Source organism: Cajanus cajan, chromosome 11 (assembly GCF_000230855.2).
Source record: "Cajanus cajan strain Asha chromosome 11, NIPB_CcT2T_4, whole genome shotgun sequence".
Classification (NCBI taxonomy): domain Eukaryota; kingdom Viridiplantae; phylum Streptophyta; class Magnoliopsida; order Fabales; family Fabaceae; genus Cajanus; species Cajanus cajan.
In genome coordinates, this window is record NC_138527.1 from 42,510,413 (window position 1) to 42,537,395 (window position 26,983).

A 26,983-nucleotide genomic window follows, 5' to 3' on the forward strand; every position below is an offset into this window, starting at 1 on the left:
AATTAAGTGTTTTTAATTTGTTAAATAAGCTAACTTTCAGGTTACAAGTTTATTTTATCAAATTAAAAATGTTTGGTGGACAACATTTTTTTTTCTCTTTAGAAAGAATAGTATGCAAATCAATTAAGGGTAATTTTTAAATCTAAATTGACCATGTGTTTTTATTAATTTATAGACATTTTTTGAAAACAAAAAGCCACAACCTAGGAACATGTGAGAATCGAAAAGTCTGGAAAAAATATGTAGACACAACGTTAGGAAGCAAAAATTACAAACAACTGTATATTAGAGAAAGCTACAGAAGATAAACAATGCCAAGGTATTTCTTTTCTATGATTCTCGTAACATATGAGGAGTACTCTTGTATGCCGAATTTGCTAGCAGATGAATGGATACCTACTGGCAGCAATTTCAGCTAAATGTGACAGGTGTTTATCTTCTGTAGCTTTCTCTGCTAGCAATATAACCCTTGATTCTCTTCTTCCACCCATGTCTTCAGCTTCTCATCATAGTAGAACTTGTTTTTGTCCCCCAACTTAGCCTAAATATAATGTAGAATAAGAACCATTTGAAAAGGCACAGTCAGAAGCACTGCGGTGAATAAAAGAAAAATAAGAATAAAAAATAAGAAATATAATTATACCTGTCGACCAGAGCGAGGTTTCAAGACAAGCCCTACTGTCTTTTGCAAAAGTTGCGAGCCAAAACCAAAGCGGGAAAAGCGAGATGTAGCCCCAGATGCCTGTGTTTTTCCTTGTGAATCAGGTGACGTTGTTTCCTGCAATACATCTCAACCAGAACTTTTCCATCAAAAAACTATAAAACCAAAAACAAGCAGAGGAAGGTGAAATTTTTTCACAATACACATTTCATAGTACTCACGCACCTGTCTTGGGGTTCTGCCAATATCTGGCTCAGAAACAATTCTATTAGGCTTAGGCATTCTATTATTGTCAGCTGTCCACTCACTTATGGGTTCCATTGAAGCAGATGGAACTAATGATGACATGGCCATTGTTGATTGGCTAGAGGATACTCTGGGTGCCATGTGTTGGTAATGTTGTTCACTACCATGAAAAGTTCCTTGCGATGACGATGGAGCAGGCGGTGGTAAACCACCAACAACTCGATGTGCAGTGCTATCAAAAAAGTTGAGCAATTTGCCAACTAATTTTGCAGGAGCCAAATTTGCAGCATATCCACCCTGAACATTTATTAATAAACAAGATGAGTATCAAGACTATCCTAATAATGAAGATTTAATAAAGAACAAGGGTGTACCTGTTGGTGAGTTCTAATCCTCTCCTCAAGAGATAATGCTAATTGTTTCCATGTTTCTACTTCTGGAGCACGACCAGTTTTCAAGGATTTCAGTAGTGCTTGGCAATACCTGAAATCAAAAAACAGCAATAAGAGGTCATATAAAAAGTAATATCACAATTTAAATAATGTTACATGAACTTACTTCAATGAATCTGAAACCTTCCCCACTTCAGCTAGCATATATGCATATATAAGCTTATAAGGCTGAAATGGATGCAATGTAAACTGAGAGTTTCCAACCACCTTTGAATATTCATATAACTCAGTCCGCTGTCCAAGTACCAATTAGGTAAGATAAGTTTCAGTAATTCAATAAATGCATCATGCAACATACTGAATTGTATCGAACATGTCTTTTTCTAAAAAGCAACAGATCCTTTGGTGGCACAATATAACACACAGATGGGTTATTTTGAAACCTAACGAAACAAAAGGTTGAATATGAAATAAAATCATTTCATTTGAAAATAAATCTGGGACTAGAGAGAGAATTAGAAAAGGCAAATGCCATCTTTCAACCATCTAGACAAATATAGTACAGAATATGAAACGTCCTAGTCTGAAACAGAGAGCTTTTTGGCAGATGGACAAAGCATACACAATATTTTTGTCAGAAAAGGACTCAAAACATGTATATTCAACAGAAAAGCCAAATTTGTGGAAGAATCAAATTAGAACTAGAAGGATTCCAAATTACCTGGATAGCCTCTGGACTAGCATAAGTTCGAGGACATTTCCAGTGATCTGCTCCTATAAGACAGATTCTTGCACTATCTGAGTATAACTCAAAGTTTGCTTCAGCAACTAAATAGCAGATGTGTGCGGCAGTAATCTAAAATAAGAGTCTTAAATGAGAAGCATAATGGAAAACTACAAAATTCATTAAAGAAAATAAATGAAAGATTGAGAAGTGTACCTCACTTCTTTCCTTCCACAAGCAATCACCTAGGTGAATAATTACAAGTTCATCTCCTTTGGTCCTGTTTGCAGTTATTACAGCCAGATTTTCCTCCCAATCATCAAGCATACCATTAGATCCAACCTTAAATGACAAAGCAACAACAAACGTTTGAGCTTCCAAATCAAATAGAAACTGATATCTTCTAAACTATTGAAGCAATGCTACAATACATCAGGATTGCATACACTTTGCATGGATTGTTATTTTATCCTATTAGGATTACCTGTGAAGACTGTTGAGCCATATAAGCACCAGGATGCCCACTAAATGAGGTATCAGCAGAGAATACTTCAGCTGGTTGCCCAGCAATTAGAAGACATAATGTGCGCAAAGGTGACCCAGCAACAAGCTGGCGAAGTGCCATTTGCTTCACTGTATCAACATAGAACTGCAAGGCAAATATGGACACAATTCACACCCCACAATGAAAGTATGAGAAAAACACTGAAAGACCCAAAGGGACTGTCTGCCCAAGCATTAAATATCAGCAGAGTATTAAACTGTGAAATTTTGATATCTGACCTGATCGCCAAGTTGTGAAGCAAGAACAAGTGCAGGTCCCCACAATTGTCCTTCTTGAGCACATTGTAAAGCCTCCTTCTTTTTCCCAGAAACAAGAAGATTTTGAACCTCAAGAGCCATTGCCTATATCAAAATCAAAATTAGCAAAGGCTAAAAAACAATATTGTAGTTGAAGTGGGTCAGGAGTTAAATACACACCTTCATTTGTTCTTCAGAAGGCAAACTTTGCAAACAATGACTTGGCATCCCATATTGAGGGAACTCTGTGCTACTCATCTTAGCAGATGCAAAAAGCTTTGCAACTGCCGACTCGGGAGTATCAGTTTCCTGTATCAAATACAAACCCCAAAAGGATAGCAAATTGGTGATTGATTCAATGAGGAATAGTATTCAGGCAATATGACTCAGAATCAGAGACTATCTCGGGGCATGATAAATATAGTCAACATGATTTTAGTTTTTGCCATAGAAAAAAGAATAGAGCACAATAGCCATTTGCAGAGCAAATATAAATTATAATGTTATGAATCATTTCAACAGAAGTGATTCTGAAAGGACATATATCATCTCCAATAAATGCATTAATGAAAGTTGACCTAAATTTCAACAAAATAATGTTGCAAATCATGTGCACAACACAGCTCTATAAACCATACAGAATGTTGATCAACCTTGAAAAGTATAGTAGATTCAGTTGTCAATGTTTACATGAATGGGGGAAAAGAATTTGAATGACTGAAGATGTAACTTACTTTTAGTATGGTGTCTGTACCAAAAGGAGAACGTAGCTTTCCATAATGTCGACATACAAGAGTACTCCTCATATGTTACGAGAATCATAGAAAAGAAATACCTTGGCATTGTTTATCTTCTGTAGCTTTCTCTAATATACAGTTGTTTGTAATTTTTGCTTCCTAACGTTGTGTCTACATATTTTTTCCAGACTTTTCGATTCTCACATGTTCCTAGGTTGTGGCTTTTTGTTTTCAAAAAATGTCTATAAATTAATAAAAACACATGGTCAATTTAGATTTAAAAATTACCCTTAATTGATTTGCATACTATTCTTTCTAAAGAGAAAAAAAAAATGTTGTCCACCAAACATTTTTAATTTGATAAAATAAACTTGTAACCTGAAAGTTAGCTTATTTAACAAATTAAAAACACTTAATTTATTATCGGTGATAACAACTCATTATTAGCCAATTTTGTTATCACATCACATTAAAAAATCAATTGTAATGACCAAGATAAATACTTTCAATATATGATTACATATATTAAAAAAGCGTTAAATGGCTGGTCTAATTGCCAGTTATGGTGAATCGGAAGTTCCATGAGAGCGATAGGGTCTCTAAACTGCCCGGCTACACAGATATTTAGCACCTTCGCAGGTAAAAGAGAGCAAACAGAAAAATGATTCGGTGCTCAACTTTATTACTGGATGTTATTGTCATAAATGGTACATTATCTTCTAAGTGCAAACCCAAATGAAAAATTGAAAGTACGCACATCATACCAGAATTCCTACAGCTGTTGCCCCGGGGAAGGATTTATGATGGGCAACGAATCGACAATAAAAGGAGTATGACTAAACCAAAATTGGGATCCAGCAGCAGAGTTGATAGCGTAGAGCGACGCAACTTGAAAAAATATTATAATCATCTCCTAAAATGTCCTTATTTCATACATTTTGGGGGTGTAAGAAATTGTGAGAAAAATAAAAGATTTAAAAAAAATAAGGGACGTTACCACTGGCCCCAAAAATTGTAAAAGGTACCTCTTCCAACTCCATCTGACAGGATCAAATGTTGTACCTCAACCATGTAAACCAGGCAAAACTGCAAGAGGTTACAATGGTATATTGATGTGTTAATAATAATCCTTTACATCCTGTGGCTGCCCTGAGGGATCTGTAATTCTTCATAATCACCGACCCAAACCTGCTTAATATTTTGAATTAGCCCTTGGATCAACAAGATACGAGAGGTTTACAACAATTTTGAATCATAAAAAGCAACTGGTAATACCTTGTATTGATTGCCAGCATAAACGTACTCTACATACAACTCTTTAGGTCTTCCTGGACATGGATCACAGAAACCCATAATGCCTGATTTTTTTACACCTTCATGAAGCTGCATTAACAAATAGGACATTCATTATCTACTAATAAAAAACATACAATCTCAACAAGTAAACCACGTATCGATTTGATCATCTATCTTTCTCTTAATTCTCTGTCTTGAATTTGATCTTTAAGGACCCCTATCATCCTTGGCCCCAGAATCTTTCATGTAAAACTCAAGGTCAAGAAATTTGGTTTCAATCCGATAAACAGAAAAATATCACCCTATCGATTTGTTTGCATTCTATCTTATTCCCGTATTTACCACAATTTTTCGTTCATCTGGCTAAGTAGGCAGATACAAAAACTTGTTGACGTCTAAGCTAAGTTGCTAACTAGAATACTTTTGTGAGAACATGCATTGTGAAAAGAAAGGAAGCATACCTTAAGTTGGCCAGAATCATTAACTAGAAAATTCAGAGGTATGGTAACATCAATGACTTCTGAAGTTGATTCGGAACTTGTTTCACTTGATGACTTCAAATTGTTCAAAATTATCTTATTTCCATATAGTGCTCTCATAATAACCAGTCCACGTGACTCTAATTGTTTGTTTCTTTTCCTAGTAGCCACATTTTGTTGTAATTTCTGAGCTTTCTCTGCAGCAGCCCTTGCTTCCTTAACCTGCAGAAATATTTTCCCAAGGGGAGGAGAGAGAGATTAACCAGGATATTCAACGGACTTCAAATAATTAGAACTATGGATATGTCCCCCTCCCAAGACAATCTCATTAAGAGTTGGAACTATATCAAGTATGGGCATTCATACCAGAGGAAATGAGGGAGATTCTGTCATGAAACAAACTGATTGCGTATCTAATCTTTGAAAATCACTACTGAGAACTACAAGGAGGCACTTGGTGAATTAGAATCCTAATTCTCCAGATATTTAGGACTAGTGCGGGATATTTGGGTAATGAACTGTGATATATATGGAATTCATATATGACAAATGAAAACTACAAAAATTTTCCAAAATCTCAAAAATTCATTAAACTTGTAATTAATGGTGAATTAATTGTTATTCAACTATAAACATCGCATTTGGAGCATACTTGGATATTTTACACAGCCATGAAGTTGGACCCCAGTATTATGGCAAGCACGGGACAATAAAGAAATGCAGGATTTCTAACATCTTACGTTCAAACTACAAGGGTATCTTGCACCAATGTCAAATGGACAACATGCCAAACACTCCTAAAAGTAGATAACTGATGCGCTCACAAAGGAGTAACTTGACGATAATTGTAACCAACTATGAATCCACATAACAATCAAATTGATAATATCATAAGGAATTCTCCACGCATTCAAAATGAATGGTTAAACAAAACAATCTTCAGGCATCACAATGGACGGTATCAAAGCAGATCTTCAATTGTTAAAAGAGAACATATGAGCATACCTATCACACGGTGAATAAATTATAAGATGTTTTACATGAGGAGGGTAACAGTTGCAAACAAGAAACAACATCAATACACAGGACAGGAATAATAGAAGTCAATGCCACTGCTTTAGGCACATTAATCACCCGTACCTGAGCAGAAGTTTTCTCCTCCTCCTCCCGAGCCTTCTGCTTATTCCTTCTAAGAAAATAAGGTTTAAAAAAAAGTTTCTGCAAACACCACAAATTTTACGATAAATGATGAGAGAATTTCGCCAAACTGTTCAATAAACCAAACAAACACCTGTCACATTTAGCTGAATTATAAATAATTATCTTATCTGCTTCCCATAGTTTCTCTGCCTCTGGAATATTTTTGGTAATAAAAACTGATACATGGAGATCAAAGTCTAGTAACTAATGCTACAGCTTACATTTACATCAATGAATTTACAAGTGAAAAGTTTCAGAATTAATTTATTTATTTTCAATAAATTTTATCCTGCTTATCCACATGCTCTGCAAGTTGAGCACAAGACAACGTCCAAATCAGAAGAAAATTATACAGAAAAACATCATTGAAAGAAAGAGACAGCTTTAAAGATCTTTCTTGTCCCTGCATAGAAGTTTTTTATGAAAGGTGAGTAGCAGAAAATAAAAAAAAGTTGACAACCATGAGAACTAGAAAAGGGGATTCAAGGAAAAAGTATTCGTGCACACTACAACTAATTTATATTCTTCGACGAAGCTAGTTGTGCACATTATTTTGTGTCGTTTGTTTAAACTTAAAAAAAGTATTTTTAAATAAGTGCTTTTTAAAAATGCAATTCTTTAAGAAGCAGGTAAGAGTTGCTTTTTAAAAAAACAGAAAACTGCTTATTTTAAAGAAAATAAGTTTAGACAACCCCAGTAAAATAAAATAAAATAAAAAAGTGCTTATTTTATTAAAAAAAACTCTTTTTAAAGGAGAAAAAATTTAAACAATCAGACTCTTTATTCCCCCACTCACACCCCAGGTCACACTCTTTAGCACAAGGGGAAACTGAGGAATCCAAATGAGCTAGCATCATTCCGATTCAGAGGAAACTAAAATACCACAACAAAATATTTTCCACTTAATTGGATACGAACAATAAACTGACTGCACACATTTATAGTTATAGGTCTTCAGTCTTTAAAAAAATTAACTGGCGAGAGAGTTCTCAGATAAAAAGAAACAAGTTATTGACATGAAGTTGATTTTATTTCACCTTTAGAGTGAAGTAAAGAGATGCAGGAACAACAAATGCTCCAGTAGCAAACACCGGGTTCAGATGCCTTGTCAGCAAAATCTGCAAGAAAAAGCTCATTTATGTTACAAAAGTCAAGCAAACTAGTTTAAATGGAAATATTACTTGTTTATAATAATATTACGTTATCTAAGTAGTTGCTTAGCAAATACATGCAATCCCAAGTTAATTAGAATACCAAATATCATATAGGCATCCAAATTCTAAAGCAAGAGTAGGGATCAAAGCCAACTAATAGAAACATCATATATGTGTGTGTGGATACATACATATACACACACTTAAGACTTTTCAACAAAATAAACTCATGTCAATATTAATAAAAGGGGTTGTATATAGTGCTCATAGGCACATAGTGTGAATGCCTTGTGTGCATGTTTGATTCAGTTCATTTTAGAAAATAATTGCATATTTTTGTCAGCTTTTCTGAGAGAACTTGTGAAAAATAAGTGATTATTTCTCCAAAACCATCTTATGAAATATTGTGCATGTTTATTGCTTAGCAAGTATAAGAAGGCATTCTTCTACATACACAGATCATCCGTGCATCTTCACAATGGCGAACATAAACGAACTGTCTTACATAGTATATCTGAATAAAGGTCAAAGCCCGAAATTTTATCTAGTATTTATCAGGCTAAGCATGTAAAGAAACAAGAATATACTTACAGGAATAATTAACTTCTGACCCCCACGATAGAGTTCAAATTTCCAGGAAATACCCTGAAAATGTTAAAAAAGAATGTGAGCCAGCTTATACAACAAATATTGAACAAGCAGGGAAAATAACCAAAAAAAAACAAAAAACAAAAACCTAGCATTGAACTTCAGATTGATGGCTAATTACAAGGAAAATTTTGAAGGGAAGGGAGGATTACACAATGGAATCTTCAAAAACAGTTCTACTCATTGGTGAAACTGTAAAGCAAGGACCCATTTGCCTAGTTTATTAAGTACCAGAAGGAACTGCCTTTCTAGAAAATTATTTGTCTAAACAAAACTTTATAGTTAAATCCATAATTAAATTATACGTTTACATAATTAGTTATAGCTAAATTGGACTGATAAATTTAGACGCGTTTGCGGTACAATTATATTCAAGTTTTGAATTCAAATAAAAAAATTCCAATTTTTTTTAATAAAAGATTTTCGGAAGTGTTGTTTTAAACAAATCTATCATCATTAGTTTGATTTGACTCACTTCAACCTATTATTAAGTAGATTGATCCGACTTGATTCATCTGCTAAAATATTCAAAAACTTTCTCGATTAGGCCGGTCGGTTGGTGGGCAATAAGACAATCCATCAACCTGTTTATTATTTTAAAAGAAATTTTAATTTGAAATACACTTCAATCTAAAATAAAAATTATCAAACTAAATATTATTTATAAAATATTAAAATTAATTAATATATATAAAATTTTAAATAATTAAAACAAAAAATAAAAATTCTTGACAATGAAATGATTGTCCATCAATATTAAACTTCATTAGAGGTTTGGGTAGATAAATCTATAACAATTTTATATTATTTAACATCAATTTTATTTTAATTTATAAAAAAATGAGATTTTATTAAAATAGTACATATATAATAAGAAATAGTTAAGTGAATCGTGAATGAATTGGATTAATGAGATGTAAGTGGGTTAAGTGAGATAACCCAACCTATCACAAGTCCAGTCTCACTGAATGAGGTCAAAGTGGGTCAAGTTAAATTTTTTGACTAAATTAATTTATGCAATAAAACCTATTTTAACAATTTTAATCCAAATCAAACCTAAAAATAAAACATCCTTTGATTTGATTTAAATTAAATGAAATTGAATACAATATCACATCCGAGCTAAATTAAACTAATCATTTATGATTTAATTTTTAAAAAAAATTATTAATGTCATGTAAAAATTTAACAACTAACCTTACATAATTATTATGTTATATTATTTTACACGAACAAATAATTTTTCACTTTTTTATTTAAATTTGTGTTTAAGATATTTAACTGCAAAACAATATTCTTCTTTTTTCTACTATTTTGCATTATTCTTTAAAAACATTACCATGATCTTTTGTAACGGAAGTAACTTGCATATTACCTTTTCTATAACATTTAAAAGTAAATTTTGCACCTCAGTTATCGCTGTTAAAAGTAAGAAATGATACTATCTAATGTTAAATATCCACTAATTAAAATCAATTTAAGAATAATGCACGGTTCAATTTGATTTGGTTCAAATCTTACAATAAAAAAACACAAATTGAATCAAACTATAAAAATAGAGCAGGTCGTTAAACTTAGAAAACGATATCATATTAATTATTGAAATTAAGAAAATATTAAATAAATCCATAAAAATATAACTTAATAGTTATATTAATCTAAAATGTATAAATTTATATAAATTTATATATCTAAAGTAATAGTGTTGATTAATATGTATTTAAGAATTGAAAAAATAATAATTAAATTTACGAACTTATTTAATATTTTTTTAATTCTAAGAATTAACATGTTAACGCTTACGATTTTCAGAACTAAAATCACTTCTTAATTTATTAAAATGTTTAGTTTTTCTTATATATTATATATAATCTTAGTTATTTTGTTTTTGATTTAATCAATTTTCATTTTTTTTTTTAAAATTGTTTAGTGGTTTAGGATGGTTTTTCTGATCGTCGTTTTTTCTCTCTCTCTCTCTCTCGTTTTACGAGGGTTTAATTTAATTACAGCCACAGGTGATGATTTCTCATTAATGTTGATAATTTTATAGAGTTCATTAGAATACTTTTTATATAATCATTTAATTAAAAAATACTTTAAAATTATTTGATAAATGAATAATGTTGGGTTATGTTATGACCTGCGGCGCGTGGCGAAAGGAGGAAAATCCGAAGGCATTAGAATTGGGATGTTCCATTCCATCGAATGCGATGTGATTGGCTCCTCCGTTAGGGCAAAATAATGGCGGGAGCTACTGCGTCCTGTGTTTTCTGTGCGATTGCCACCAAATCCACCTCTCTTCTTCATTCCGTTCGTCTCTCTCTCTCTCTCCCTTCATCTTTCACTTTCTGTTTCTTTTCTGATTCACTTTCCCAATATTCTCAAATTGCAGGACGATAAGGTCGTGGCTTTTCAGGACATTAATCCATCTGCATTCAGGTACTCACAATTCTTCATTTCATTCTCATGCATTGCAATTTTCATTTGCCAATTTCACGGGCGACTAATTTTTTCAGTTTTTATTTTATTTTATTGACATTTTTATTTTGGTGACCAATTTGAACCTGGCAACTTTTAGGCATTACTTGGTAGTTCCTGTGGCGCACATTCCGACTGTTAAAGATCTCCAGAGAAAAACTGATGACTATTCTTTGGGTAAAGAAACTGATAGCTTTGGTCACTTCAGATTTTAAAACTAATGTGTTCAAATGTGCATGTTCCAATTTTCATGACTGGTTATTTTATACAGTGAGTCACATGTTAGAGGTGGGGAAAACGTTATTACATAGAGATGCACCTCAGTCCCAGCAGTACAGGTATTTATTGGGTTGTTTACAACTGTGCTTATTATTTTCTGCTTGTCCAGTTTGTGATATTAGATTGATCCATGATGCTGATTTAAATTGTAATTCCTACCACTAATTGTTACTTGAAGTATGGGTTTCACACCTACAAGGACTTGTTTGGATCACTTTCTTTAGAAACACTTCTAAGAGAGAAAAATAGGAAGAAAAAAGCAAAGTAAGTAGCTAAAACTAACTTATACATGAGTTAAAAATAAGATTTTGGAGAAGCTAATAATAGAAGAAAACTTCTACAAATTAGCTTATGCATAAGTCAATTTTAACTTATGCAGAAATTTATTCATTTTTTTCCTATTTTGTTCTCCTAGAAGTACTTCTAGAAAAGTTTATTCAAAAAAACCCTAAGCCTATAACTTGACGTGTGTTCTGACTAACACTCGCAAAATCTAAACTGCTCCTATATTATTAATATTTATTTTTTCTTGACACTAGCTGTATTCAATTGTTTTTTTTGGTTCAATTACCCTTTGATCCCTATAGGTTTATAAATTTTACCTTTTAGCTCCTATAATTAAAAACATTATATTTTAGTTTCTATATATACTGTCTTTGTTTCTTTTTAATCCTTCTAATTTAATAAATTTTACCTTTTAATCTCTATAGCAATAGATAATAGATACTAAAAGAAAACAAAGTTGGTATATTTAAGAACTGAAATGGAAAGTTCTTAATTATAAGGGATAAGAAGTACACTCTTTGTTATCTATTATAAGCAAAAAAAAACTGATTTTACACATATTAAGAAAGTTGGTTATTTGCATTAAATTTTACTATTTCCATAAGATTTTTCTTAAATTGTCTTTATTATAAATGTCAAAAGAAATTATGCAACCGAGAGGTCATTCATTAAAGAAGAAATACTTTAGAGAAAATATCATTAAATAATGTAAAAGTAGTTAAATTTGTTTATATTTGAGAACAAGAAATGTTTTTTTTTCCTGCTTATAATAGAGAACAAAGAGAGTAAAGTTTATGAAAATGTAGGACCAAAAGAGTAATTTAATCATGCTTTTTTATCAAGCAGAAATGTTCTCTATTTATCTAAATTACTGGCACCACCTATCATTTATGTAGATGCACTCCTGTATTTTGCGATACAACATTGACCGTGGTTGTCTTTGTGCATGAAACATGGTAAGCTGGAGATGAATTTTTGTTGGTGCGTTAACATTTGAGGGGTAATGTCTTGATATTTGTTCGATTTTCTGTCTTGTGTTACATGTTCTGTTTAACATTCTATGTAACTATGGAGATATTTTGAGACGAAAAATAAAGGGTTATGTAGAATACCCATATTTTGTAATTTGACTTGGATCAATCGTATTGTGGATTTTTTAATCAGATTTTGAGCTTTGCACATGTTAATCAGACCTAGATTACTAACAATAAATAAACTGCAAGCTTCTTGAACAAGAATTGGATATTTATTAAGACGTGAAAAACAAGAACAAGAAAATATTACAGAGATCTATGGCACTGGTTTAAAGCAGGAGGTTGATTTGATCTGAAGTTGATTGTTGTACTTGAACAATACATGACAATTGGATTCTTTCTATCACGTTTTTTTTGGACAGATTTGGCTTTCATCAGCCTCCGCTGAACTCTGTTAACCACTTACACCTCCATTGTTTGGCGCTACCATATTCACCCAGGTACCTTCTTATCTTCTGTGGCTACTGTATGCTTGGCTTGTCATCTATGCCGCATGGATACTTAAACTTGCTACTTCACGAGCTTTAAGCAGATGGAGATCCATAAAATACTTGTCTTTTGGACCCCTTGGCTTCATTGAAGCGGAGAAGTTTCTGGAAAAGATAAAGCCATTGCCCACGGGTCAATCAAAAGTATAAGCGTCTGTTTGATTTCCAGTTACCCCAACCTGATAATGCTTTCCAATTAAAGATCAATGGTCTAGGTTAACTGACGCGCACATAACTAGACACCACCAACAGATGTTCTCCCACAACATTTCTTCTGCCCAAGAAACATGGTTTGCAGTTAAAACAATCAGAGTCTAGTTAACTTGAAGTTATTGTTTGTACTTATATTTGGCGTTTCATCTTTCCAGAAAGATGCTATATAGATTGGATCTCATTCAAACTTACCTCAGTTCAGTCTTCTGACAAGCAAAACTTGTAGGTACAGTTATCCTTTTGGATCTGTTGATCATGATGCCTGATGTGATGTCTCGACCTTCAAATGGAGAACAATAATAATGGTATTTGCTATACATGTATCACAATTCAGTAGCTCTACTGACGGATATTTAGTATAATTTGCTGTGTTGTAACAACAGGATACTGTAGTGGTGAGTCTGGTGATTACCATATTATTATAACACTAGCACAGACAAAATTCTTTAACTCTCTATATAGTCCTTTACTTATCAGCAATTCTTAATTCTTTTTCTATGACCTTAAAATAACTATAGTGAAGACTTGGGTATAGGTAGCAATATTATACGTGGTACTTCAACATTTGAGAAAATAAATTTATTAAGCTAACTCTCCAGTGGAGCATGATAGGGTCTCACATCTTTAGGATGAGGTAAATATAAAATCCTATATAAGTGTTTCTTGAACTTGAAGGCTTTCTTGCCTTAAACGGGAGCGTCATCTTCTTTTCCCAAATTTTGTTAAACAAAGAATAAAATAAAGAGAAAATGATTATGTTTTAATAATTTTACTTGGTGTATTTGCGGCTGGTAGGAAAGCTTTTTGGACAGATGCATTGTGTTGAGACAGTCTAGTATAAATCTGCATAAATGTAGTAGTTGACATGTCAATTTGTTAAGTGTTCTTTAAAATTTAATGCCATTTGTTATATACTAATCATGAAGTCTTATCCAAAATAAAGTACTTTTTATTTATTTATTATATCTTTAATATTTTATAATAATTTAATGAGAACACGTAGTTTGTGTAGCTTGTTTTAGTTGTCACAGTTTGTAGTTTATGTAGCTTTTTTCAAATATTTTGGGAATACCTATCATTTTGAGTTGTTTTTCTTCTCTTTTTAATAATACAGTATCATATTACTTAGATGTTAACTTAGATGGTGGTGTACGGATAATCTTTTTGGGCACTTATCGGTATTAATTTGTCAGCTTTCATGCGCTTAGTGTGCACTTTTGCATCATTATTTTGTCGCAGTTTTTAAAGATAAAATTTTTTAAATTCAACTTTTGCATTATGACAAAATTTTTGGATTTTATTGGGGGTTTAAATTTGGCAAAATTTTGTTAGTTTTTCATTTTATTATTTAGACTTAAATGCGTTTATTTATTCGTCATGTATAATAATAATATGATTTTAGTTCTTAAAATTTAAAATATTATAAAGATGGTCACAATGAAGATATAATTTAGGTCCTCATATTTTTAACTACTTCAATCCTTTTTCATCTAACCATTAGACTAATTCTAGTGATCATTTAAGTATTATAATTATATTTTTTTTACCTATTTAAATGATTATTAATAATTTCAATTTGGTGAAGCACTATACAATATCTCAGACTTTCTGTATCGGATCGAATGAGCTCTTTTAACAAGACAACACATGATCATATCTTATTGGCTCACCTCTGATATTTTGATCAATTGCAACTAGATGGTATTGCGGTATTGCTAAATCAAAGCATTTAATCCATTAGGACTGCTTAGTGTTGAAAATTTTGGATAATTTGCACCAAATAAAAAATTTAAACTTTGTTGGATAAAAAAATTAAACTTTATTGTTGTCAATGTATAAACATATACAAATAACAAAAAATCAATCCATTTATTCTTGACCAACAGGGCAATTGTTGCTTTTGAGGATTGACAATTATGCATTACTAAACATGTAGATTCTTTTGTTTAAAAACTAAAATTAAATGTCTCTTCGGGACATCCGATAAAAAATAAAATATAACACAATTTTTTTTTTCATAGATGTAATTTACACTGTCTTAAGGTTGAGTATTAAAGTTTGAATCTGCATTTGATTATACATTATTTTAACATAGATAAAAATAAAATTTAATAGTAAGTCGACCATGTATCTCATAACATCCCTTATAATCATTGAACCAAAAGGCCTCCTTACAAAGAGGACGTTTATCAAACTTAAATTTAAGCACCCATCAACTGAATAAGTAGCCGTAACCATTATAACCATCTTCTCAGAAATAACAAATGAAAACAACAATCTGCTCCAGATTCAGATCTCCTACAGTTAAGTTTTTAACTGCACAGATCATAACCATTAGAAGTTTTTGTTCTTAAACCAAGAAATTCGGCAGATTAATTGGCTATGCAGAAATGTTGAACCAACATGTGTAAAATCTTATATTGTTGAGTCAAAACTAGGAAACGTATTCCAAATGATATAATAAAAGAATTTGGGACTTTTTAGTGAAAGGCCTTTATGATAATGTTGGCAGAGTTGAATTCAGGTCTCCAATTCAATGCTTTGCCAGAACATTGAAGGAGATATTTTGCAATGGTAATGACTACCGAGACAAATTTATGCACCAAAAACTCATAAGTTGCCCCCCAACTTCAAAAAGTAGAACGAGTATGGTAGCTTTTTGATTCACAAGAAGACATAAATAATCAATTTATCGACCATGAATTCCAAAATAAAAGGCTATGCCAACAGCTGTAAAATAAAAATTTAGGAAAAGTGCACAAGTTATATTAAATTCTGTGGTTGAGAAGAATCAAGAATAAAGATAATCCAAAGCCTGAAAGTTTGTAGCTGAAACATTTTTCATTCGAGCATATTATATGTTATCTGCCAACAATGAAATGAAACCAGCAAGGCAAAAGGATTTGGCATATATATTTAATGTTAGCATTACTTTAAAAAATTCAAATTAATGATTAGATGAGTTGGATTTTCCAGGATTGGCCTACATGATAATGAACTTTTAATGGCTTCTGAATTGTCTATATATTCACCAACAATGCAGAATTTCGTTGTGTTTCCTTTTTGGTCGTCGCCTGCTACCATTGAAGCATTATAATTTATAATTCCTATTAATGTTACTTCTTAGGATTAGTCTACCATCCATTAGGTACATGACTTTGTTTTGCCGAAGCAGCCAATCTTATGTTACTTTGTTGACCATATTAATAATCACAAAGGAATAAAGAAAATAAGTGCTTTCCCTTAGTGTGTCTACCAAATTCAACCACAAAAAATGCAATTTATATATTTATGTTCACCTAAACTTGGGTGGAACCAAGGCATAAAGAATTTCAGCAAAGCGAAACTATAATATTTTGCATGTTTAGAGACAAATAATTGGTGAGACCGACCCAAATAGCTATCATCCACTAATACTGTGAAAGTGACATCAGTAGGTAGGACACAAAGGTTGCAATTTTAACAGCCATTATTTTGCCACACAGTTGCCTTGAAGAGTATGTATAACTGATGCTTCTTAGTTCTATGATTAAATTGTTGCCATGATTTGTATTCATATTTTTTTATTAAATGTTTTCTTTCCATTTTCCTCATCGTGAGGAGTAATCGTTTAAGCCAGTTAAATCATGCTTTCAGCCTATTAGTATTTATACATTCAAATATTTTTTTAATAAACTCAAGAGTTATACATTATTAGTGGAAAATATTTTACACTGTTAATTAATTTAGATATATTTTTAAAATTATCATTATATAAGATGATAATTTATAGTTATAGAGTTTCATTCTGAGTATATTTTAAGTTCTTATAAATGTGATTTTTTATATTAGGTTTTATTTATTTTTGCATTATAATTAAATTTTGATATTTATAGTGGGATTAAAAGTACATATTTTTGTTATACTTTGAATACCTATACAATGTTGTTTTAAAATTTAAGAATTAAAAACATATTGTAATCTTAACTTCAAATAAATAAATAAATAAATCAGATTATGAAGGGTATTGTAGGAAAAAAAATATAGATTTTATTGATATTTAAAAAATTAGACAAAATTAACTAATTTTCTTAATTAAGATATAAATTAATTAAATTTATTTATAATGAGTCCGAAAGGAGTATCTATATATTGGTTAGAAAGGTGAAGAACATAAGTAAAGAAAAGTTGCGAACACAAGATAACTAAAAAAAATAGGTTTAAATATTCATTTTGTTACTAAAGATTCATAAATCTTAATTTTAGTTCCTAGAATTAAAAATCATAGTTATTTATGGATTTTTTTTTTCTCTTTATAGTGTTGTATTTATTATCTTACAGATTAAAACAGAAAGTTTATAAAACTACAAATATTACGAGAAATAAAAAACAATTTGTGTAAGAATTACAACAGAATATTTTTAATTATGAAAATTAAAAGGTAAAGTTAATGAAACTTTAAAAATTAAAAGAATATTTAAAATGAAAAATAAAACAAGAAAGATGAATAGAAAAATAAATAGTATATAAAATTATTAAATGCCATTTAATAATTTTTTATTAAATAAAAAATATGTCAACCAAGCAAAACTCTAGAATTAATAATAGAGATGAGATAATTATAAAAGAAAATATTGTATAACTACTTCCAAATTTATGAAGGACCTATTGTAAAATTCGGTTTTCAAAATTATTTGTTTATTTTATTAGAGTTTAATTTTTATATACAGTAAGCAGTATATATATATATATATATATATATATATATATATATATATTGTTAATCAATTAAAATATTATTGATATAACTTTCAAATTAATTAATATAAAAATAATAAATTTTCTATAAAAACCATTCTTATTAAATAATAAAGTTATTTTTTTTTCTTTTACATTGTATCCGGACTATTTTCTCAATATTGATATAACCCAACAAAATTGGAGAACAGAGGTACTACTCTATTCAAAGAAAAAGTAGTCGTCTAGAAGAAACTTTGACTAACTAGTGTTTGCTTAAAATATTACATTCAAATTATTAATCCAGATTCACTTTGACAGCTACTTTAAGAGTGTGTATGGTTACGCGACAGAACCAAAAAAGAAAAGTGGATCCAAAACGTAAAAAATCAGAAAGTAATATATGTAACTTCTCCATGTGAATTTTGGACGTGAAAATTAGATGATACGACGCAGCTCTAAACAGGATTGAAATTTCATGTAAAAAATATATTGTAAATTTTAATGAATTTAAAAGATTTTATAAAAATCTCATGGCTTTAAAGATGTTTTTTTAAAAGATCTTTAAAACTTGAATTTTAATTAGGATTTTATAATTTATATTTTAATAGATTTTGATGAATTTATATTATAAGATTTTATAAGAATATATGGATTTATAATACTATAAGATTTAATAAAATACTAATACTAATAATAATAATAATAATAATAATAATAATAATAATAATAATAATAAAAGGTAAACCCGATACAATTTATCTATCTTTTGAAAAGAAATTGATGAATTTACATATCTAAAGTTATACTACTCCATGCATTGATATATTCTCTTTTATGCACTTAAATATGAATAATATATTCAAAATTATGATCTCCATTAATGGATAATATTGAAGATAAAAACATTGATTAAATTAGTGTTAGCAAAGTTGACACTATATTTAAATAATAACATCAATTTTTTCAACACTAAACTCAATTTAAATTTAGTATTTAAAAAGTTGACGTTATATCTTAAAATAATGTTATCTTTTTCGACAGCGTCAGTTATTAATCGACACTTATTTTTTACAACTATTTCAGTGTTTTCTTGTAATATCTTTATCAGAAGCTGCAATTTGAAATTATTAAAGATGATATCAAATAAAATTAAGGATTTTTCTATAGTAAAGATTATACATCCACAAAATTGATAAATATTTTATATTGATAATATAGTTTGAAAAAGTAATACAATTAGTTATATATGTGTATAATTTAGTTGATGTGAAAGATTATTCATTGGCAAAGTAAAGTATTATTCGACACTAATAGTATAATTATTAAAAAGTAATGCAATAAACTATATACGTTCAATTTAATTGATTTTTTTGTTGTTATAAGAGATAAGAAAAACAAAATGAAAACAAAAAAAAGTAAAAGAACATAAATGAATCCCTTCTAAAAGGGACACCAGACACGTCCGCATGCATGACAATAGATAAGCAAGCAGACGCTGAATCCAGAAGCACAAATTGATTCCCTCCCCGAGAATATTGACACAATGGTTACCCTCACGAAGATAATGGTGAATGCTACAAATTACTCAGCGTTCTTATTCATGATGGCTCTGATCTGTGCAATTTCATTAGCATGAACATATGATGAGCTTTAACACCATCCTTCACCATGTTAATAGCCGCAAGAGAATCTGAATAACAAATAAGGTTCCTAATACTAACAAATAATCTGAATCCATGCAAAGGCCACCAAGATTCACTCAGCCTTGTTGATCAACTAGAATATTCTTCAGCTAGCAAACTCTGGCCAAATCATGCATCCAGGGAAACTCTCCCGAGGGAGAAGCCAAATTGGTTCCATATATGCACTTAACCTCATGGCTCAGGAGAATGGGTCGAACATGGATAAATTGTCAAAGGAAAAACTAGAGTTTTGTTGGAAGAAGGAGCTTCCAAAGCCATCCCCAACTCACCTTAGGATCATCATTTAACCAAGCATACATGTTCCTGCCCCAATATAAGCCAAAAACATTAAACCTCCAAACCCATATCAACTTTCCAACCAATGTTGTGTTTGATTGTGCACGACACGCAAACCCAGGCCCCCCCATCGCCTACATTTTGACCTTTTATGCCACCCTACCATGTGTAAACCATCGTCTTCGACAATAATTAAATATTCAATTTAATAATGTGTTATTATTTATTATCGTATTTACTTATTTGTTAAATAGATAATTTGATAATGAGAAATAATTTTTTTTATTATTTTAATCTAAATTATTCTTTATTATATGATTGTTGTATATGAGACATTAATAAATTTAAATAAATTAATATATTTAAATATTTTTATTGGATAAAGATTAATAGATCTCATTTATTAATTACATATTGATGATGCATATGTACATATGATTATTTGAACTGATTCAATTGAAAAATTTTAATAATTTATATTATTTTAATTCATTAATAGAATTTTCTCAAGAAAGAATTAAATATTTTTCTTTAACCTGAGATTATCATAATAATTAACAAGTAATTTATTATATTTTAATTTTAGACACCTAATGTCTTAGGGTATTAGTTGAATGAATATTAGATATGTTCAAATGCTTCTAGAATTAATAATAAATCAAGAAAAAATTCATCAACTCTTGATAATGAGTTTGAGCTCTGTGAATAAAATAATATCTTAGCTAGGAAAATTGATTGAAAGAAGAAATAAGTTTTTTAAGTCATTCATGATAGGTTAACTTAATAAAATTTGACAATACTTTAGAGTTAACCAAGAGTTGTAACAATAAAGAAAAATATTATATTTTTCTAAGTTATTGAAAATAAAATATTATTTTATACTATTTGAACATTAAAAAATATTGTTACATGCCTACCTTGATTAATATATTATTTTGATTAATTTATTGCTAGCTTAATATTGAAGTTACGGGGTCACAAACAAATAAGTGTTCTAAATTCTAATCTTTATTAAAGAAATTATTTTAATAGTTGTTGATTTAATCAAATTAAATAATTTTAAGTAAAATATTATTATATTCTTTGCTAGCAATTAGAGTATAGATAATATCTTTACCAAAAAAAGAGTATAGATAATATAAATTATTTGAAATATTTGTTGAATTTTATGTTGGAATAGTTGATAAAGAATATTCGACTCAAATATTATATTTGGTCAAAATTGTTTCTAATGATAAAATTAGCTAGCAACAAAAAACAACAAATATTCAAATTGCTTTCAATGTATTTATGATAAAAATGTAATTTTTAAAAGATACTTATTTTTATATTATTATATTTATTTGAAAAACAAAATAAAATATGTATGTGTTTTTAACACTATTAATTATCCTTCACATTGTTTGCCTAATCTCTTCAAACAAACGAGGGAACACATCTATCTAAAGAATCATAAATACCTTGAGGAAACCATTGGAGCTATATATGATAAGCAAGAATGGTTGATAACACCTAATTAGCCAAAATCACTCTTCCTAGGAAAGGGTCCAATTGAATCCCATTGATGAGGTTGCGGAGGCGTCAGCAGCCGATGAACAGAGAAAGGCGAGTGATGACAAACAAGTTGCTGATTCTCATACTTTGGTTAACCTGCCAAACCACAATTATTATTCCAATAGCAAAGTAGATAAATGATTATAATATGCCCTTCTCTAATAATTACTTGAATCAAAGAAAAATAACAGCGTCACCACCAACTTATAAACTCTCGTTCTCCAACAAATTAAAAAGCAGTAAAAGGAATGGCTCCTCCTCCCCTGTTCCTCCTCTGTTTCATGCTCTGCATGGCAGCACACTCCCAGTCCCACAAAAGGAAAATTCATAGCCGCCAAACCCCTCAACATCACACACTCCCACATCGTCTCCTGCCAATCCCCTGCATGCGCCGCAGCACACTCCTCCATGCACCCCCACGACCTCTGCGCCATCGCACGTTGTCCCTTGGACAGAATCGAAACCTCCGACTGCTCCTCCGCCACGTGTCCACCTTTCTACTACGCCTACGCCGACCGAAGCTTCGTGGCGCAGCTCCACCGCCACACCCTCTCCATCTCCTCTCTCTCCCTCAAAAACTTCACCTTTGCCTGCGCCCACACCGCACTCGCCGAACCCACCGGCGTGGCGGGTTTCGGTCGAGGCTTATTATCCCTCCCCGCGCAGCTTTCAACGCTTTCTCCCAACCTCGGTAACACCTTTTCTTATTGCTTAATTTCCCACTCCTTCCAACGAGTTCCCACGCCGAGTCCACTCATTCTTGGCCACTACGATGATTTTAACCACCGCGGGGAATTCGTTTACACGCCCATGATTCCCAACCCTAAGCATCCTTACTTCTACTGCGTCGGACTCGCCGGGATTTCCGTCGGGGAGACGAATATTCCGGCGCCGGAGATGCTCCGGCGAGTGGACCGCCGCGGGAACGGCGGCGTGGTGGTGGACAGCGGGACCACTTTCACGATGCTGCCGGCGAGTTTGTATGGGTCGGTGGCGGGTGAGTTGGAGCGGCGAGTGGGGCGAGTTGCGAAGCGCGCGAGTGAGGTGGAGGAGAAAACGGGCCTCGGGCAGTGTTATTTTTTGGAGGGGTTGGTGGAGGTGCCTAAGGTGACGTTGCACTTTGTGGGGAATGGGAGTTATTCCAGTGTGGTGCTGCCTAGGAGGAACTATTTTTACGAGTTTTTGTACGGTGGAGATGGGGTTGAGAGGAAGGTGGGGTGTATGATGCTGATGAACGGCGGTGATGACGCTGACTTGAGCGGTGGGCCCGGGGCTGTACTTGGGAACTATCAGCAGCAGGGGTTTGAGGTCGTCTATGACTTGGAAAACCAGCGCGTGGGCTTTGCTAAAAGGCAATGCGCGTCGCTTTGGGATAGCCTCAACCGTCACAAGATTGAAAGCTAGTGTATACTCTGCTCTACTATGCTCTGCCTACCACTGGATTGCTTCTCAACTGGGTCGGGTCTATTGTAAATGGAAAATAAGACGGCGGATTTGGGTTTGGGCCCTATATCCAAGTCCAGGAACATGTGCATGATAGGAGAATTTACTCTCTTTTACACTGTATTTAATTGACACTAGGTAAAAAGTTAAAAAAGTAAAAAAGTAAAAAAGGTGAAGCCCTATAGATTACAGGTTTAAAGTTCTTATTTTGTTTTATGATCTTATTTTTTTGTCAATTGTGTTCCATCGTTGTATTACAGATTTTATTGGGGGTTGGTCTGCATAGAGGATTGCAAACATATTGGTCGATTCTAAAAAATATGTTCCTTAGGAAATTCAAATATATTGAATTTTAAAAAATATTTTTAATATTTCTTATTGTACTTTTGGTTTTTTACCCCATGATAAACACATACAAGTGGGAAGTATATAAATTAAATGAAAATTATATACATAGTGAGAGTTTAATTGAATTAGTTTTAAATTTTGAAAATGATACATAAATATAAACAATTTTTTTCCTAAAGAATTACTCATAAAAAAATATAAACAAAATTAAATAATTTGTACTTTTTAAGTTAAAAAAGTTAGTTAACAGAATTTAATTTTATTTCTTATCATTAAATTTTACTAATTTTAATTATAAAAAAACACTACTAACCGTTATTAAAATTTGATACCAAGAATAAAAAAAAAAGTTATTGAAAATAGAATTTCAATTAAATGAAAATTATTTTTAAATTAATATAATTAAACATATAAAAAATAGTTCAGATTTATTTTTTATTTTAACTCATTTTTGTGGTTTTTTTTTTTTGCTTATATTTAAATATAGAGAACGTAATCTTAAAAACAAAATAAAGAGACAATAATCGAATAGAAAAATATAACAAGTGTCCTTAATCAAAAGTAGTTTTTTAATGAGAAAGTATAACATTGCATTTTACTTCGTTTTCCAATGTAATTATAACTTACAAATTTATTGTTTATACTTATTAATCTTTATAAAAAAATTTAAATATATTTAAACTACCTTTAATTAAGTCAATTTTTAGATTATTACATATTAAGATATTATTGGATGATGATGTGACAATCTGTCAGCCACGTCGTCACTTAACAAATGAGGACTAACGTCTGGTATTAAATTAAAAAAAAATAGTCAAATATTTAAAACAAAAAATAATAAGTAGTAATACAAAAATTAGCCTAATAGGAGATAATTTGAACATATTTAAGGCTTACAAAAAAATGGGCTGCAAAAGTCATCCATGATCCACATATATGTTTTTTTTATATTAATTTTAAACATAAATTCATTAATATGAAGTACTAATAATTAACTTTATTATGATTAATTTTTAGTTAAAAAACTTAAACAACCACCTTTATTAAGGCTTCTAATTCGACACACATTTTTTCTTTAATAAAATACTGTAGATTAACTAATAAGCGGATACATTTGATGATATATTGATCTTTGAACAAATGGAGGAGGTGAAGTATAAATTAACTCCAATTTGCCGCTTGACATTGAACACTAGCCATTACTTCGATATTATGATAGTAAATTGGCATTGTGAGTGTACTGTGAATTTAATCGATTTATAATTTTTAATTGAAGATGTCTGATTTTTAATTATATTTTTTCATAGAATTTTTAGCTATAAAGTTAATAAGCAGTTGGTTGGAATACACTGAATTTGACATATATATATATATATATATATATATATATATATATATATATATATATATATATTTAAAGGAAAGTCTCGATTCTAATTTTGTAATCAAAAAATATATTATTAAGAGGAGAGGCTCACTAAAAATAATGAATCATGTTCATTAATAAAATATGTTCATATAAGTATATACAATGATCCAAAAGTAATTGTAGAGGTTACCTAAGTTATTAGTCAAATAACTCTACAAAATTGTATAGAAGTGGTAAGCTATATCGTTATCTAGCATGACCCTCAACATGCAATTGTTAGATTTTTTTAACTTAACCTTGTCTTACTTTCATGTAAATATGATTATCACAAACTAACCACCAAAAAACATACAAATATAAGCTAGTATGCAAAAGAATAATTTGTTTGATTAGTCTTATTTTATCTTTTGAGTTTTTTTATGGATATGATAATTTTTTATTTTAAGATTTTTTCTGGATGTTATAGAATATGTAATTAAAAATAATGAAACTAATTTTTTTTTAAATATTTTCTTTTGGCAATTAAATAATATATAAAATATAATTAGAAAACTAAAATAAAAATTTCTCCACTTTAAAGTTCAAATAATCATTTAAATTTCATTATTTTGAATTACATAATTAAGTAAAGATCATTAAATTTATTGAAAGATAAAAGATTTTAATGGAGGTAATTTTAATTGATACTGACTTGTATCAATAAAAAATTTAATATGTAATAGATGTTAAGAAATGTGATTCAAATTACCGCATATACTGTATAAATAGTAATAGACTCTTTCTATATTTTGTACTACTCAGTGAATAACAAAAAGTTTTTTTTCTCTCACTTTACGTTCTCTATGGTGTTCTCTATGGTATTATCTCTCATTTTTGTGGGTAAGTGGTTTTGCTCTAACAAACTGGTATCAGAGCCAAGAGTGATGTGTTCAACATCTTTAAAGATTTCAAAGCTCTTGTGGAAAAACAATCTGGAAAGTGCATTAAAATTCTGAGAACAGATGGTGGAGGGGAATTCACATCTGGAAGGTAGTGGAAGAATCAAAGAAGCTCGAAGAATTGAAGGTAGAGGAACTTCAAGGTTCCCTTGAGGCACATGAGCAGAGACTCATTGAAAGAGGTTCAGTGAAGACTGATGATCATCAAGCACTGCAAGCTCAAACCTCAAAAAGGGGACGTTACAACTCCAAAGGAAACTTCAGAGGCCGAGGACGTGGGAGAGGATTCAGAGGTGGCTTTGAAAGAAATAATCAAAGCCAAGATCAAGGAAAGATTGATCAAGATCAACCAGAAAGCTAAAATAGAAAAGGGAGTTTCAATAATTGGCGAGGAGGAAAAAAAAAGGTTATTGATAGAAAAAGAATTAAATGTTTTAACTATAATCGAATTGGACATTTTTCTGCAGAATGTGAAGCTGCACCAGGTCGCACAGATCAACGGGGAAGTCAATCACATAGTGATTATCAAGCACACATGGCCAAAGAAGAGAATGAAGCAAATTCTGAAGAACAACCTTTAATGTTGATGATGATCACTAATCCAGAATCTCATAACAATGAAACTTGGTACATAGATTCTGGGTGTTCAAATCATATGACGGGATATCGTGACTGGCTTGTTAACTTTGATGCAAAAAAGAAGAGCACAGTGAGGTTTGCAGACAACAGAGTCATTCAGGCAGAGGGTACTGGGAATGTGTTAGTCACGAGGCAAGATGGAAGACAAGCAGTGATTGCAGATGTGCTTTATGTTCCTGGAATGAAGAGCAACTTGATCAGTATGGGCCAACTCTTGGAGAAAGGCTTCTCAATGAACATGGTCAATGGTTTTTTGGAAATTTATGACACAACAAAGAGAATGATCGTGAAAGCCCCTCGGGCCAAGAACAGAACCTTCAAGGTAAGCCTAAACACTATTGAATCTCAATGTCTTTCCGTTGCTACGTTGTCAGATGATGCATGGTTATGGCACCTCAGGCTGGGCCACTTAAATTTTAGAGATATGAGTCTCTTGAAATCCAAGGAAATGTTGACTGGTCTTCCTTCAATCAAAATTCCCAAGAAGGTATGTGACAATTGCTTAATCAGCAAACAACCCAGCAATTTTACTGCTTCTAAGGCTAGTGAAATACTGCATGTTGTTTACTCAGATGTTTGTGGGCCTATTGACACTCCATCATTAGGAGGAAATAGATATTTTGTCTCCTTTGTTGATGATTTGAGCAGAAAGGTGTGGCTCTACCTAATCAAAGCCAAGAGTGATGTGTTCAACATCTTTAAAGATTTCAAAGCTCTTGTGGAAAAACAATCTGGAAAGTGCATTAAAATTCTGAGAACAGATGGTGGAGGGGAATTCACATCTGGAGAACTTGAAGGTTTCTGCAAGGAGCATGGTATAGTTCATGAAGTAACTGCTCCTTACACCCCCCAACACAATGGCATTGCAGAAAGGAGGAA

The 26,983-nt window shown here is 31.2% G+C and overlaps 4 protein-coding genes across 6 annotated transcripts; 2 read left to right on the top strand and 2 right to left on the bottom strand.

Moving 5' to 3' along the window:
- Positions 1-230: 230 nt before the first annotated feature.
- LOC109801203 (protein transport protein SEC16B homolog) lies at positions 231-4,064 on the bottom strand. Its single transcript, XM_020362216.3, has 11 exons — positions 3,559-4,064; positions 3,005-3,133; positions 2,807-2,929; positions 2,508-2,672; positions 2,240-2,365; positions 2,021-2,155; positions 1,466-1,593; positions 1,282-1,390; positions 887-1,204; positions 644-778; positions 231-541 (listed from the first exon to the last, which is right to left on the bottom strand). The coding sequence occupies exons 1-11, from the start codon at positions 3,628-3,630 to the stop codon at positions 455-457; spliced, it is 1,527 nt and encodes a 508-aa protein (XP_020217805.2). The 5' UTR covers positions 3,631-4,064; the 3' UTR covers positions 231-454.
- A 153-nt stretch (positions 4,065-4,217) lies between these two features.
- Positions 4,218-8,334, bottom strand: LOC145953129 (chaperone protein dnaJ 13). 2 transcript variants are annotated; one of them, XM_083066805.1, is made up of 6 exons: positions 8,282-8,334; positions 7,574-7,654; positions 6,477-6,554; positions 5,319-5,558; positions 4,837-4,944; positions 4,218-4,749 (listed from the first exon to the last, which is right to left on the bottom strand). In XM_083066805.1, the coding sequence occupies exons 4-6, from the start codon at positions 5,454-5,456 to the stop codon at positions 4,693-4,695; spliced, it is 303 nt and encodes a 100-aa protein (XP_082922931.1). In that variant the 5' UTR covers positions 5,457-5,558; positions 6,477-6,554; positions 7,574-7,654; positions 8,282-8,334; the 3' UTR covers positions 4,218-4,692. The 2 variants fall into 2 exon arrangements, with proteins under 2 accessions (XP_082922931.1, XP_082922930.1); XM_083066804.1 differs by lacking the exons at positions 7,574-7,654; positions 8,282-8,334 and adding an exon at positions 5,703-5,776 and having other exon boundaries at positions 6,477-7,565.
- Positions 8,335-10,473: 2,139 nt separating this feature from the next.
- On the top strand, positions 10,474-13,565 carry HINT4 (histidine triad nucleotide-binding 4). Of its 2 annotated transcripts, none has more exons than XM_029271820.2 (6): positions 10,474-10,648; positions 10,731-10,777; positions 10,917-10,993; positions 11,088-11,154; positions 12,777-12,854; positions 13,342-13,565. In XM_029271820.2, exons 1-6 carry the CDS (start codon positions 10,580-10,582, stop codon positions 13,379-13,381), a joined length of 378 nt encoding a protein of 125 aa, XP_029127653.1. In that variant the 5' UTR covers positions 10,474-10,579; the 3' UTR covers positions 13,382-13,565. The 2 variants fall into 2 exon arrangements, with proteins under 2 accessions (XP_029127653.1, XP_020217184.1); XM_020361595.3 differs by having other exon boundaries at positions 10,477-10,648; positions 12,947-13,565.
- A 7,761-nt stretch (positions 13,566-21,326) lies between these two features.
- LOC109800543 (putative aspartyl protease At4g16563) lies at positions 21,327-23,093 on the top strand. Its single transcript, XM_083066880.1, has one exon. It carries the CDS (start codon positions 21,776-21,778, stop codon positions 22,769-22,771), a length of 996 nt encoding a protein of 331 aa, XP_082923006.1. The 5' UTR covers positions 21,327-21,775; the 3' UTR covers positions 22,772-23,093.
- Positions 23,094-26,983: the final 3,890 nt, after the last annotated feature.

Excerpts from the sequence above, each read along its gene's own strand:
- HINT4 (XM_020361595.3), top strand. The coding sequence starts at position 10,580 with ATGGCGGGAGCTACTGCGTCCTGTGTTTTCTGTGCGATTGCCACCAAA. Across the intron at positions 11,155-12,776 it reads CCTCAGTCCCAGCAGTACAG|ATTTGGCTTTCATCAGCCTC; the intron begins GTATTTATTGGG and ends TTTTTTGGACAG. Across the intron at positions 12,855-12,946 it reads GCGCTACCATATTCACCCAG|ATGGAGATCCATAAAATACT; the intron begins GTACCTTCTTAT and ends AGCTTTAAGCAG.
- LOC145953129 (XM_083066804.1), bottom strand. The coding sequence starts at position 5,729 with ATGACAGAATCTCCCTCATTTCCTCTG. Across the intron at positions 5,559-5,702 it reads AATCTCCCTCATTTCCTCTG|GTTAAGGAAGCAAGGGCTGC; the intron begins GTATGAATGCCC and ends ATATTTCTGCAG. Across the intron at positions 4,750-4,836 it reads ATGCTGGCAATCAATACAAG|GTTTGGGTCGGTGATTATGA; the intron begins GTATTACCAGTT and ends AATATTAAGCAG.
- LOC109801203 (XM_020362216.3), bottom strand. The coding sequence starts at position 3,630 with ATGAGGAGTACTCTTGTATGTCGACATTATGGAAAGCTACGTTCTCCT. Across the intron at positions 3,134-3,558 it reads GTACAGACACCATACTAAAA|GAAACTGATACTCCCGAGTC; the intron begins GTAAGTTACATC and ends TATTTGATACAG. Across the intron at positions 2,673-2,806 it reads CTTCACAACTTGGCGATCAG|TTCTATGTTGATACAGTGAA; the intron begins GTCAGATATCAA and ends TTTGCCTTGCAG.
- LOC109800543 (XM_083066880.1), top strand. The coding sequence starts at position 21,776 with ATGCACCCCCACGACCTCTGCGCCATCGCACGTTGTCCCTTGGACAGA.